General features: G+C 42.0%; 1 protein-coding gene across 1 annotated transcript in view; it reads left to right on the forward strand.

Moving 5' to 3' along the window:
- ARHGAP25 (Rho GTPase activating protein 25) overlaps positions 1-15,788 on the forward strand; it is an 87,773-nt gene that overhangs the window by 27,441 nt on the left and 44,544 nt on the right. Inside the window, exon 2 of the mRNA XM_063448638.1 lies at positions 12,943-13,145. Coding sequence (XP_063304708.1) covers positions 12,943-13,145 — 203 coding nt within the window. The remainder of the gene's footprint in view (positions 1-12,942; positions 13,146-15,788) is intronic.

Consider the following 15,788-nt stretch of genomic DNA (forward strand, 5'->3'; position numbering starts at 1 on the left):
ATAGTGAGACCAGTCTGAAGCTGCTGCAGAGTTCCAGGTCCTAGCTGGGCTTGGGGAGAATGGTTATTGTTACTGCCAGCGTTTCGTCGTGGAACCTGCTTCAGGTAGTGAGCGCTTTTAGTGCCTTGGAAAGTTTAGGGATGAGCGTGTCTCCGAATCTTTTGTAATACTCCAATGAGAATCCATCCGATCCCAGTGGCCCTCAATTCTTCTTCCGAGATTTGTGCGTCTATGAAGTCCGCCTCCTTTCAGGTCACAGTTTTGGGGAGGAAGGTTGTGAGGTATTGTTGTATTGCCTCTATTTTAGTGAGTGCTGGGTCAATGGGGTCCTGATGTCCTAGGTTATGTAAAGTCGAGTAAAAGTTGCGGAATTCTCTCGCTATAATCTCCGGATGCTGCGTCGTCTTGCCCTCTGTGAGTTCTAGTTTATGTACCTGTGCATGTATCTGTTGTCCTCGGATCTTTCGCGCCAGAAGTTTACCCCCCCTTGTTCGCATGTGTGTAGAAAAATCCCCTGGATCCCTGTATATGTCTGCGGTGTTTATGGACGATCGGAGTTTGCAGCTTTTGACTATGTTCCAGCAGTTCCCAGTAGTCATCCTCTAAGAAGGTTATTTTGTTTCTCGCCTAGATGTCCTCGATTGTAGTTAGTAAGTCTTCCATCTGCCGCAGTGTTTCCCGTTTTTTTTTGCTAGTTGTATGATGAGGCCTCTCAGGATGCTTTTGTGGGCCTCCCAGATGGTGGAATCAGAGGTCTCACCCGGCGTATTGTCTGAGAAGTAGGACCCCAGTGCCTGCGCAATTTGTTCCCTGATTTCTATGTCCACCAGCAGGATTTCATTAAGTCTCCAGCTCGATGCTTTGGGTCGTGTGAGCGACAAGTCTATTTCCATTAAAACTGATCTGTGGTCGGACCAGGTGGCCGATTCGATGGTTGCTTCCAGCAGTTTTGGAAGTAGTTCCTGTTGGAGGAACAGGAGGTTGATCCTTGAGTATCTCGCGTGGACCCCTGAGTAGTGTGTATAATCCTTTGTTGTGGGATGTAGTGTTCTCCAGCAATCCACTAGGCGTAAGTTTCTGATGGCCCTTCACACGCTTCGGATGGCCCTCTGTGGGATACTACTGTGACCGGATTAGGAGTCCATCTTGGGATCTAGTGTGACATTAAAGTCACCCCCCAAGATGAGTGTGCCTTCCGTGAACTCCGAGAGGATGTTCAAGGTTTTGCGGATGAATTGTGACTGATTCCGGGTTGTGGACGTATATGCATGCTAGTGTTTATGTGCGGTTTGCGATGGTTCCTTTTATGAATACATATCTGCCCTCTGGGTCAGCTACCTTGCCCAACTCTGTAAATGCTAACCTTGTTGCTAGGAGAATGGCGACACCCGCCTTTTTTTGAGGAAGGTTGGTTGTTGAAGAAGTTGTGAGAGTACGTTCCATCCTTTAGGGCAGGTGCAGAACCCTCCAGGACGTGTGTCTTCTTGAGGAACGTGATTGGAATCCGTTTTTGTCGAAGTCCCCTGAGGAGGTGTGTCCTGTGTTCCTGGATGTCCAATCCCCTGCAGTTTTGGGTGAGGATTTTCAGCAGGCTAGAGTGGTAGGACATTGCTGCACCTCAGGAGACCATGGGGAGGACACGCCACAGGGTTGCAGCATTAGCACCTTCCCCCCCCCCCCGGGTTCCGATCTAGTGGTAGTTGGTTCAGGTCCAGAGGTCTACAGAATCCCCGGAAGTGAGTAGTGCCGGTGCATTGGGCACGCCCCTCCTCTGGATTTCGCCCACCTATAAGGGCCTTGGCTAGGTGGGTGCTCCCGGCTCTGGCAGTAGTGTAAGATGAGGGGGTGAATGGGCCAGGGAAGGTGTGTCTTGAGGTCCTGTTATGGATGGTGGGCATGCGTTGGTTTTCTAATATTTGTGTGGGTGGGGTCCCCCAAGAACGGACAGTCCCCCCAGATACGGCCTATGTCGGGACGCACAGAGTGAGCCCCTCACATGTTTTCGGTGCTTTTGGTGGACTGGGGCAGGGAAAGGAGAAGGAGTCAAGACTGTAAGGCCAAGGGAGTGAGTGGCCTCTCCCGTCAGCAACAATAGCCTCGCCTTTGCGAGGGGATCCGTGTGACTGCGGGAGCAACAAGCACAGTGCCCTGTGCCACGCTCATTCCCCGCAGTAACAATTGTTCACACAGACAGATTCGAGATGTGTGTCTGATCCCGAGAGGACAATTATAGATAGTATAAATTAATTAGTGTCAGAACAGTAAAAGAAACTGTGGTTCAAACAAGGATATAACGTCAAGTTAAGTCTGGATGTATCAAAGCCCCTCCACTTAGGTCACCTGACCCACCTGTGAGGACTATGTGTGGGTGACGAGTTGTGGTCATGTGTTAGTGTTTTCGTGGGCCCTGTGGGGTGCACACATGCTTGTCCCAGAGCTTAGTGTGTCTGCCCTCTCCTAGTGCCGTCTACCCGCCACGTACCCCCCTTCATCTCTGTGTAATTTCCCTCCTCCTTGAGCCCCCCCTCCTTTTTATAATTATTATTATTTATTTTTGTGTGCTTTTCCCCGTCGTTCTCCCTCCTTTCCCTCCCTTCATCTCACCCACCTCTATCCTCCCCTATTCCCTCCTTTCTATACTCCCCTCCCCTCCCCCTCCTGTTAGATTTTTGTGTGTTTTTTTCCCCCACACCTCAGTTCATCTGGTGTTCCTTATCTTAGCGCCCCTCCCCCCGTGTGTTTCTTTTAACAATGCATCTGGTGTGGTCACTAGCTAGGTAAGTCATGAGATCCCTTGTCCCCTAGAAATGTCATGGGTGTTTGCATCAGTATGAGGTGTGTGTGCATGTTCTCCCCCTAATCCCCTCTCTCTATGGTGCGTGGCAGCATTGACATACAGTATATGTGCACCATATGCCCTTTCCCCAGTAAACATCAGTAAATGTTTATGAGCAAGTGGGGGGTGCATGGGACTGCTGTTCTGCCCCCCCCCCCCCCCCCCCCCCACTCCCGGGCAACAAGCAGGCCCATGGGATTTAAGATATTATAATCTAAAAAAAATTAAATTATTAATGTTATTTATAAATCAAGCTGCACCAAGGTCAAGTCTGCATTTTTACATTTTTTATAAAAATGAGAAAGTCATGGAAGAGGTTTTGCCATATCATCAGTGTATGTGAAGATATACAGAGCTGTGATTATAATAATGCTGTAATTGCTGGGTCTCAGGAATAGAGAAGCTTAAAGCTTGGCCATTGTTAAAATGGTACAGAGTGTGGATATATTTAGTGTAACCAGTTTCCTGTTTTTCTGGTTGAGTTGTTCTGCAGTTAATACCCAAATAAACACGCATACATGATTTCTCACAATTCTTCTCTATGCTGTTTGATATAGCAACTTGGTTAAGAAACTCTATGATATGTATTAAATTCCTCAATGAGGACTAGGAATCTATATATGAAATAGTAATTTTTAACAATTATATAAAGATCCTAAAAAAGTGATAATTTATACTACTTTATTCAGAAAAGAATATATACTTAAATGAACAGCCTAATTATCTCAACAAGTTAAAATCAATGCATAGGCTATGATGCAAAGATAAGCTTCCCGCCCTATCTCACTCACATCTATGAAAAAAACAACCTGTGAACCGACTGTGAGTAGTTAATATCAGTTGTCTGATAAGTGGAACCACTGCTTGGACTTGAATTACATATTCCAGAAATCTATGCTTGGCAGGTGTTTATGGGATAGGATCAGACATTGTCAGCCCCACATTCTGTTTAGCACTTACATGAAAAACGCCCACGCTGAAAGTCTCTTTTCTCCTTGGGAGGCGTCAGGCAGTTGAGCACCAATGTTTGTCGACACAATCGAGCTTCCCAGCATGGGTTGTTCCACCGGTGGCGAAGAGCGTACACGCACATCCAATAGGGTGCCGCAGCTCCAGATTTGGCCAGGTCGACTGGGGAATGTGGCCTTGTCTTCATGCAGCCCTGCTCTTTAGGAGTGCGTGTGCCAGATCAGGCGCATCTTAAAGAGGAAGTGGGTATCACTACTAGGAAGGGGTGTTGGTGATGCAGGCATGATGCGTGCGAGACTGCCCCCTCTACCTATATCTTGCTTGCTCTCCCCAGCCTTCACTGATCAGTTATACTGGGCTCCTGGTTGCTCAACTTGTATCCAGTTGTGTTCCTTCCCTTATATATTGTCTACCTTGTATTTGACCTTTGACATAAACACCATGTATGAACCTGTGCTGCCTGACCTTACTCGTTGCTATCATGAACTTGTATCTGCCTTATTCTTATTGATACTTTGCATTCGTTTTATCTCTGTCTATTACCGCATTCTAGGCTCTATCTACTTAACCCTGACAGTAATCAACGGTACTCATGAGCAATGGCCTCCAGTTCTGCAATATTCCTGGGTCTATGGGGTTCAAATCAGGTGACTGTGATGGCCACTTTAGAATATTCCAGGACTTCTTCTGCAATCAAGACTTGGTGGAATTTGAGTTATGCTTGTCTTCTTGGAAGGTACAATGACGCCCAAACTTCAACTTCCTCATAGACAATTTGATGTTTTCCCCTAGGATTTTCTGATTATCTTGCCTTCTACATGCTGCAGGTTTACAGTTACAGAGGATGCAAAACAGCTACCACCATGCTTAACTGTAGGCAGAGTGTTCTTTTCAGCTTATGCTTTATTCTTCTCCCTCTAGACAAATGTCTGATACGTTCCAGTTTTGTTTCTACACTACACAAAACAGAATTGCGAAACTTCTGTGACTTATTTGTATGATTTTGAGCATACTCGAGCTTACTTTTCTTGTGCTTTTGGGTCAGTAGTGGTGTACGTCTTGGAGTTCTGGCATGGCAACTTTATGTATTTAGTACGCTCCTTGCTGTGCTCACTGAAATCTCAATGCCTGCTGCTACCAAGTCTTGCTGCAGGTCTTTTGCAGTCACTTCTCAGAAATCTGGTTGCAACCATGAATAGCTTCCTTTTTTTGCTCCATCCAGGTAGTGTAACCACTGTTCCTCGAAGTAGAGAACTATGCTTCCATAGTTCACACTTCTGAAGAAGCCTTATTAGGCGAAACGCGTAAAGTGGACTTTTATACTTGTTATTATACTTGTTTGTTATATATTAAAGTACTTTTTATAGAATACTTTTATATTTCAACTACTTTTATTTACTCCCTGGATCCTGCATATCCTTGGTGGGGATTATATCACCTAAGCTGTTTAAACTAGAGCAGGCTTTATGCTCTAGCAATTGTAAGTACATTACTATTTATTTTATCATATTATCAGTACTTACTTCACCATTTGCTGCTATATTTCCTTTTTATTACCAACACACCTCTGCACCTTGGAAAACATCTGGAGCTACCATCACCACATATCCTAAGACGGGGATTGTACCGTCCAAGCGCATCACAGCCGAGCTCTGTTATAGCTCATCCAAATGTGAGTGGACTGTGTATAGCTTTATCTGATATTCTTTGTACTGATTTACTGTACTGCACTATTATTATTTTTTTATCTTATTTTTTTTGAGGTTACCATCTACTTTTGAAAAATCCATCAAATATATGTATGTATACTTTTGTATATAATAACCTCTAGGCGCGGTATACACTCTTTTTCTCCTATTTTTATCCACATACAAGGTTTTGGGAATCCTTGCTTTGTACACTGCTGCCTGCCCACTACTTACTATAGCGAGCGCCTATTATCCTCTTGTTGCTTCCAACGCTGTCTATAGGAACATTCAGTGCCTTCACTATCAATTTGTATCCTGTTCCATGTTTGTTCCTAACTTTGTGGACCATTCTCTTTACTAAGCCGTATTTCTAACATGAAGTCAAACGTAACACTCAACAAACCCCTAGTCAGTTCAGGTATTTCATTGTCCCAGCTCACGCACACCTAGTGCAACTAATCAAGCCCTTGATTAGTTGCTTCAGGTGTGCTTGAGGTGTGCTGTTGTGTGGCATTCTATTCAGGGGGTTGAATAAATTTGCGACTAGACAAGTCATTATAGGTTGTATTTTAAGTTGAATTTGGGGAAACCTCTTGAAGCAATCATTGTGTTGACCTATTCCAATTGCTTTTGTTTGATTTGTTCCTTGCTTATTTTTTTTTTGTTTCGGAGTAGCTGTAAGAGCAGTTGCCTGGTTATAGGTATAATTAAGTGTCAACTGCTCTATTGATCTTCCAGTGCCGAGCAGTATCTAGCAGCTAAGGAAAATTGTGATGCTCGCTCCCTTTTGTAAATGGAATGGTGCCGGGGAAAATCCAACCATAAATTTGCAGCTGAATGAAAATGTATCTTAATTTAAGTTGTGAAACACCAAGCCATAAGGGACGGATTTGAGAACATTCCCACTAGACCTGGTGCATTAACCCTTAATGGTTGTTTCATCGCCTGCATATAGCACAGGTGATTTTATAAATCTTATTAAAGCGGCACTATCATGTCGAACTTACCTCCCCAATTGCTTCCTCTTCTCTCCCTCTCTCAGGATCTGTTCTTAATGTCTTGCTATCTGCTCTAGTTTTCTTTAAAACATAAGACAAAGTAGGGACTACTTTGTCTGATGTATTTTTTGTGAATAACCTTGAAAGGATTTGGTTAGTAAACCCCTTATTGTGGTAAATTGAAAACAACAACAACAAAAAAGCCCCCCTCCCCTAACAAATTGCTAAATTAAGACTAAAAAAGCAAAGGTGTGGGGAATTTTTTTCCAAATCAGCTGTTGCTGTCTACATTTTGCAGCACAGTTTTCCATTCACTTTTTTTCATTGTTTAGTGAATAAACCCTTATATTGTAAACTTGCAGAAATCTGATCTTATTTCAGTTACATGAACTTCCTGATTCTTAGTAAAGCTTAGCCTAATGCATTTAAATGAAACTCAGGAAATTCATTTGTCCAGCTGCAAGGACTAGCTCACAAAAACATGCATTGTTATAACTTTTACAAATAGCATATAATTTTCTCTTCTTTTACTTCACCTTTTTGTCTGGAGACCAATTACATAGTCTCTCGAAGAGCAAATCAACATAGCATATTATTGGGAAATGTAAATAACATGTTCAAACCACATGCAGGAAAAAAGCCATTTTACAATCTCCTTTCTGGGTAGGAAATCAGTAGAGATGATCTACAACACGCATGTTAAAGACTAACACGTGCCACATAAACAAGCCACAAAAAAAAAAAAAAAATTCTTATAGAAACTAAGGTTTATTTTGAAAAGTACAGTATAAAAAAAACACAGTATCCCCCTCTACTAAACCACAGCACCCCCTCTTCTAAATCCCAATACATCCCTCTACTAAATCCCAGTCCCCTCCCCCTCTACTAAATCCCAGTCCCCCCCATATCCGAAATCCCAGCACCCCCTCTAGCCAACAAACAGACTCCACTCACATTGCCGCTGCCAGTATGCGACTCCGGAGTCCTGCCTCTGGTATACCCCAAATGGCGGCGTCCGCACCCTGGGCCAAATCTAAACCTCCCGCTACTTCTTGAAGCCTTGTGAAGGTGGAGCACGTCGATGTCACGTCGGAATGTGATGTAGCGTTGCGTGCCTCCATGCACCTCCAGGTACTCCACTGTCCAGTTGCAGCCAATGCAAAACTGACCAACACACACACTCACTGACACACACACGCTGACAGACACACACAGACACACACACACTCACTGACAGACACTGACAGACACACTCACTAACAGACACACACACTCACTCACAGAGAGACACACACACACACTAACACACACACACAGACAGACACACTCACTGACAAACACACACTCACCTACAGACACACTCACTCACTGACACACACACTCACTGACAGACACACGTACTCACTGACAGACACACACACACACATTTACACATTCTTGCACACACATTATTTTCTTTATTGTTCCCTACCTTTGGGAGCTGATGTGGGGCCTCTCCCTGGGCTCCAGTGGGGATGTTCTATCTGGAGATCTCCTTCCTGCTCCTCACTGCTCCCTTGCGCACAGTTTAGTGATGCCGGCTTCCGGCTTCACTACAGATGGTGCACGAATGAGCAGTGAGGAGCAGGAACACTAAACTCCCTCGCTGGCCCTCTTCCCCGGCTGGGTAAATTTAGCAGAGTAGGCACCTGCAATGTGGGGAAAGGAGGTGCCTACTCTGCTTTAACACTAAGCATATACTTGCGGCTCGCCAGGCCGCAAAGATGTCCATTGTGGGCCGTGGGCCGCGAGTTTGACATGCTTGATCTACAACAAATAAAATGTGTTTGCAAAAGCTTTTAATGCTAAATATTTATATAAAAAGTTTCTTTTTTTTTTTAAACTGTCAGTGTCAAAATATTATCGCTGGTGAAAGGACTTTTGTAGAGTGTGCTTAGTACTTACATTGAAAGTGAATAATTTCTATTTATGTATCTGATTTTATCAGTTAAATCCCACAATTCTGCCCTTTTCAGATATAGTGCAGCTACATTTCCTTCTTCCATAGTAAATGCATGAATAGAATTCATTGTGTTCCAGCTGACACTCTCAGCTAATGAATTCTATTTAAACCCATGCGGAATTGATATACTAAACTGAACTAGGAACTTATGCTTTAGCAATATCTGTAGAGGTGCCTGACCAGAGGTAAGCACCACATGGACAGGTAAGTATGAAATTGTTTATTTTTAGTTAACATTTTTTTTTTACAACTTCTCACTAATACTTTTAAGAACACTGTAGTGTCAGAAATACAAACATGTATTCCTGACCCTATAGTGCTAAAAACCCTATTTAGCTGCCCAGCCCACACTTGACCCCCTTAAAAAGATAATAAATTTATCTTTATTCCAGTTCTGCGCAGATCCACTAGTGCTGGCTTCACCCTGATCCACCTCCTTGGCTGAGATCATCAGAATTGGCGATGTAAGCCAATTTTATATCGGAAAGCATTGATTTGGCGCCAATTTTATATGGTGAGGCATTGGTTTGGCTGAGATGGACAATTCGGATGATATCAGCCAAGGAGGCAGAGCGGGGGACTGAGCCTAACGCTGTGCTGGCCCATCAGCATCTCCTCCTAGAGAGGCATGAATCAGAGCATGAAGACGCTGAACGTAACTGACCCAGGAAGTACCACTAGTGGCCATCTGAGTGACTACCACTGGAGGTGTTCCTAGGGAGCAATGTAAACACTGGAATTCTCTGAAAAGGCATTGCTTACAGTAAAATGCCAGCAGGGACTGACTATTCTCACCAGAACAACTACATTAAGCTGTAGTTGTTCTGGTGACTATAGTGTCCGTTTAAAAGAATGAGCAGATGAAGGTAGGAAATTATTTTTAGGGTGGCTGGACCTTGGGGACCTGAAACCATCAGGGGAATATTTAAATATTAGAACCTTCTAGCCATATATCATTTAAATATACATTGATTTTAGAAAGAGCCAAACATCTATTAAGGCATCTCTGATTACTTTCTGGTGTCTCATCTATTTTACTTTGTTTACATATTTCTAGGTCGTGTGTGAATGATCTTTTAATGTTTCAAGTGTCAATAGTTTTTTTTACATACTTTGTTTCTATACATCTTTATGAATGTGTGATGTATAAATACCGGTAGTTACAATATTTACAAATTATATTTGTAATACCCTCTCTGTTAGTATATACTGTTACAACAATTTTAACGTTTTATAATGAGTATACAACTTTGCATCTCCAACTAACTTTTAAAAATACTGAACTTGGTTCTGTCTTCCTTCCCCTAAAACAACTGACCATTTAATTATCTGTTTCTACAGATATTACATTTCACCCACTACTGTCCTGTGCCTATGGTAGGATGACAGTATTGGGCAGTCAAGGAACACTGTATGGAACTGATAGGTAGCTTAGAGTGGCTAAGTGGATCTGGTTAGGGTTTGCCTCATATACATTTTACATCTGAGAAATGGAAACCCACTAATATAAGCCCAATTTAATAATATTGGATAATCTTTTCATATGATTGAATTTTTTTTAAAATAAACTTATTTTCAGTTATTTATCAAGGCAAAGCGGTGCTATTTTGGGTGTAAAGAGCTAAATGCTGAGAGACAGTCTATTGGTTTTCATCAAGACTGCACCGGAAAAGCCAGTTTTTCTCTTGATAAATCTCCCCAATATGTATTATTCTCAAAGTTTCCTCACTAAGAGGAACTAGATGTTGTGTCTTGATTGCATCTTATTACACTTTAATTATATTGTACATTGCTAATAAGGCAGAATTTTACACCTTATGGACACAGTTTAAGATTGCTTCTTTTGTACTTAGTGACACAAACAATTTTGGTATGTTTACTATGAGTGTGTTCAACCACAATTTCCATTCTCATTTATTATAAAAAAAAAATGCAAACAAAAATGCAAAAACAATTTTTTTTTTACACTTTGTCAATATTAATGTGTATGTAATTAGTGCAGCTAAAGAAAAGTAAATTTAAAATAAACATATTTATTGGTCCTGATTTATAAAGAATATAATATGCCAGGAATTTCAGTTCAAGGAGTACAATTTCAATATGTAATGATTTTAGAATATGGTATGTTTGTCTTCTTAGTTTAATAGCCATCAGAGAAAACAAAATTGATGCACAAAAGTATATAGTTATATAAATTAGATATCCCAGGTTCATATATATTCATAGAAAGTAGACATTACAAAACCACAAATTGTGTTTAGCTACATTTTCAGAGTACAATACTCCTGATGTATACCTTTGCCATTATCCAGTGAAGTAATAGTGTAACATAAGATTTATAGTTAGAATTTTGATAGAGGAATTTGATGGGTCTATTTCTTATTTTGGGGAATTGTAGCCAGTGGCAGAACTACTGAAGAGAATAATTTTGCCCTCCCCTTCTAGTACAAGGGTGACCAAAAAGATACTAAACAATCCTGCAACTCCCACAATGCTTTGCAAGCTGGTGATCTCCCATATGCTCATCTTTGCATGGTTGTGTTTGTGAGCAGGGTTTGTGTATTTGAATTTACACAGGTTTTTGTATGGAGTATGTGTGTGTGAATGTAGGAGTGTATTTACCTGTAGTGTTGAGATTTGAATTTATGCCACTGTAATAATATAACATGCACTCAGAATCATCAACTGAGTACAACAATTCTTCTGTAATGTATACCTTTGCAAAGTTTTTGCCAAGATACAGGGCTAAATGAGTTAGGACCAAACTTCTGGAATAAAAGGGAATCATGACATGTCACTCAGTTCATGTGTCCTTAAGGGGTAAACTAAAAATAATGGGAAGATCGCTCTATGTTGACAACCCTGACACTAACCCATTAGGTTAACCATAATTCTAACTATAATGCTAACCCAGGGATAGGCAACCTTCGGCTCTCCAGATGTTTTGGACTACACCTCCCATGATGCTTTGCCAGCAATATGTGTGTAAGAGCATTATGGGGGATGTAGTCCACAACATCTGGAGAGCCGAAGGTTGCCTATCCCTGTGCTAACCCTACAGTAATACTAACACTAAACTTTAACCCTAACCCGAGACAGTAAATGTAACCCTAACGCAAAACATGCAAAACAATACTAACTAACCCTTAACACTGACATTAACAAACCCTAAACCTAACCCTAAACATTGACTGTAATTGTCACTCTAAAAACTAACACTAGATAACTCCAACCACTAAATAACCCTAAATGACCCTAATTCTAAAGCTAACCTTAACCCTAAAGATAGTGTAAGACGGATTGCCTCTGCTGATGTAAGGTATTCCCTTTAAGTGCAGAGTCCTCTGCAGTATGCACTCATAGCAGAAGAGGAATTTGCTAACCAGATTCTCTCCCTGGACTGTTGTGGAGAGATGCCACTGGACTTCCTTCTGCACCCTCTTCCTGGACCTCACTCTTCCATTGTGGAGGAGTGTCACCGTTGCCAATTTGCAAGTTACGATCTGTCGCTGGGAAGGTGTGCCATCTGTACAGCCTCCATGTATATCACTCTGCTGCAAGGGAGAGCTGCAAACTAACTCCACTAGAGGTATGGCTAAGGTAGAGATTACACACTTCGTTAGCCATACAATTCATATCAGCAATGGCGGCTGTTATAGGCCAAAAGCTGTCAATTCACACTCTCATCCAATCATCCAATCACCACTGCTCATTATTGCTACGGTTATAGCTGCAGTCCAAGCAGAACAGAGGGGATGGTCTGCTGAGGACTCTTGTGTATCATTAAACCTCTAAAAACAGGACAACACTGAACAGAAGGACAGTGCCAGGGGACACCAGACATTATAAACACTTCAATGAGATGAAGTAGTTTCTGTTCCTAGCTATGATATAATGTGTGTAAATCCCATGTGAAAACATGTAGTTATGCAAGCCCCATTTTCTCAGTTGCAATTTCTGGTCCAGGTCAGATATTATTTCTAATTTACATCTATAATGCTTAGAAATGCATTTTATTAACACTTTCCCCTATTAATTTTTTTTAAATAAAGTATAGTAGTTAAGTTTGTATGAAAAAAAATAAATTAAACAAAGAACAATAAAAAAAGTATTTAAAAATGGTTATAATGAAAAAAGTGACAATCGGTTAACTAAAAACTGGACTTGTTTTTTATCTGCCCTTCAGCTGTCTCAAAAATACTCCTACGCCTCAGAGGAAGTATATTTTGAAACTTATTTTTGTCCACTTCCTTAAAGATTCTGCAGTCAGACGAAATCTTCACTCTGACCCTCAATTCATATAACATCTTATGGTGGTTATGTAAGATGGTGCTCAGAGAAGTTTGAAGTTAATAAGCAATTTTTTTTTCTGGTTTTATTACTTTTTTATTACTGAAGTTTGGTTTACTCCAGTGAGTAACGGACTCTTCTTCTATGCTCACTCTACAGCCCGATCGGTCAGTATGATGTCCGGTGACCAGACAACTTTATCTAACCGTATACACATTGCTAACCCCCTGGAGAAGCCGGTGAAGTGTGGAGTTTTAAAAAAGCAACAAAAATCAATAGTCAAGAGTTGGCAGCAGAAATTCTTTTCACTGAAAGGACAGATGCTATTTTACTTCAAGGATGAGGCTGACAGCAAATATCAGGTATGTAAGTGTTTTGATTTGTTTGTTATACATTGTACAGCCCTACCACATACATTTGCACTGTGTAACTAGTTATAATAATGATTAAGCCTACAGTTTCCACTTAAACCAGGAAGTGTTAAATACAAGACAATACTAATAATAACAAATGTAAGACTGTGAGTTTCTCGTGTGATGCAGACAATACCACAGGAAAGGCATAACGGTGAATGATAAGCAACAGAATATAGGTGTGCAAAATAATAATCTGTTAACCCGTTATTGTTAAGTATACAATTCAAAAGGCCAAATTAAAATACACTGGACAGAATCACAAAACTGAGGACTTGTGCATAGAATGTCGAGTTGTTTGCTGGCTTGCTGTGGTCATAAAATTAAGACACAACCATAACACCTAAACATAAAGTACCTCCCACCTTTCAGGACAGCCAGTGAGTGACGTATACAAGCATTGCCTTGGCTGGAGAATGTGAATGTCCCATTTGGATTTAAAATACAACAGCATATGCTAATCATCTGCTACTAAAAATAAAAAATAAAAATTGGCACACAAAAAAAAAGAGTCAGAATAGTGGCTGTTCTGTCGTGTTATGGCTTATACTACTGTGCTAAAATAGAGAATAAACATGTGCACCGTAAACCTGACTTGCACAAAATAGTATAATGCAAGAAAACATTACCGTGTATTTTTCTACAAGTGGTCAGCCAACACTATGAATATATTTGTGCTGTTAAGAAATTTCCTAATAACTATGTGTTTAGTAAATTACTACATATGTTAAGAGGACAATCTCTCTCTGGAATTTACACCATTGGATGAAACCATTGGATGAAACATTGAACATCAATCACCTAACACGTGCATTGTATTACAAAACAGAGTATTCTGTAACGCCACAACAGCGGTTACATGCATTCCGGCGACATACATGGTCATGGCAAAGATAAACAGCACATTTTTGTTTTTATAAGTAGATATAACACGCTAGGAACAATGGTAAACTAAGGAACATGGTAAGTGCTCGTTTGTGACACTCTTCTATTTTGTTGGGTCATGAGTGGATCGACATGCTTAGATTGTGAAACATCATATATTGTCAACTCGCTCAAAAATAGGTAATTACAAGGAAACAATGCTTGAATGGAAAAGGTATGCAAATAAGACATCTTAGCGTGATTACACCCATTCTGTCGGGTTATCAAGAGTGGCATTTCTATGATGCAAATCTAGCTAAATTAAATATGTCAGTGCAGCAATGGCTAAATTCAGAAGCTTAGGAAGCCTGAGAGAGTTATCAGGTTGACAGTGTCATTGTAGAAAAGTGCTTGGGCTACAGCACACATTGTATGCGTTGGGATTTATCGAGTAAAGTAAAGAGGATAATAATAATAAAGCAAGTGTTGCTATGGAGGTTGCCTTTAGGTTAATGAGCCAATGCCCCTAGTTGGTGAGGCGCAGCCATCAGCTGGCTGGAGTCCAGCAAGCTGGGGTCGAGCGCCCCATCGACCCTCAGCCACAGCCCGCCCTGATCCAGTGATTCCCGGTGTACCAAGCCACCTAAGTGGATAATAGCCAATATGCCTGGCTAGACAAGGTATGCGTGACAGTAGCAGGGTTTGAGGCATGGTAGGGTGCTTTAGTATGTGCTAGACTAAGTATGCAAGCGGGGCGCAATACACGCTTGTGTGGCATGAGTATGCGAAAGGTGAGGTAAACAGTTAAATGGTTAAATCGCCGGGTAATCAGGCTTGTCAGCATGTAGTTAGCAGGGGATAGGCTATACAGGCACATGTCTAGTGGGCGTAATAAGACATTATAATATTGTGCAAAGAATATACTGAAAAATTCACAGCCAAACATAAATGAATAAACAATGAAGAACTCTTAAAAGTTCGATGTTGTTTGCTGATCTCAAAACATAAAATTATAAAAGTACACCACCGAAAATCTGTATGGACATGGTGATAGGGCAGCAAGCTAGCCCCCAGTGTGTTACCGAAAGTCAGCCGACTCCCCTAGCCGGCATTCTCATGGCGCCTGCAAGTGAGGCACAGAGATAGTGTCCACATGTCGGTAGTGCTTCTCCCGGCTGGGGTCTTAGGGCAATGTCCTCTGGAATAAGGGGGGCTTGGCGTGTAGTGGTGGTCTCGCCGTTCTGTTCGGGTGTTCCCACTGCGACTCAGCTTCCCGGCTCTCTGGCTCCGGGCCTTAGCGAGAGCCCTCGCCTTGAGTCCATGGAGCCTCCCAGACATGGTGGTTGGCTCGGGGTCCCGCGGGTTCTCCCTATCTCGGGTGTCCCCACGGGTGTATGGACAGCATGGGGTAATCCCCCGATGGGCTCCCAGCCCAGAAGGACGTCGGGCAGTCCGGGCGGCAGCTTTGTACACCCTTTTGACGGGCGATGCTGGTTTGGGATTTAATTTAGGCTTACAGGTTTCCTCCTGCTCTTGTGCTGGTAGGCCCGCATTGCTGCGTTTGGGTTGTGACTCGGTAGCTCTCCCGGTGGCGCCATGCTTGTTGCTTTTGTGGCACTTGCTTAGCCGTTGTGAGGCTGTCGGCTTCAGTTTGGCCTCCAGCTTACGCCAGAAGTCGTTGAAGATTGCTTCTAGTCTTTGCCGAGTCTCATGCTGTGGGTCTGTGGG

This window comes from Pelobates fuscus, chromosome 3, assembly GCF_036172605.1.
Source record: "Pelobates fuscus isolate aPelFus1 chromosome 3, aPelFus1.pri, whole genome shotgun sequence".
Taxonomy (NCBI): Eukaryota; Metazoa; Chordata; class Amphibia; order Anura; family Pelobatidae; genus Pelobates; species Pelobates fuscus.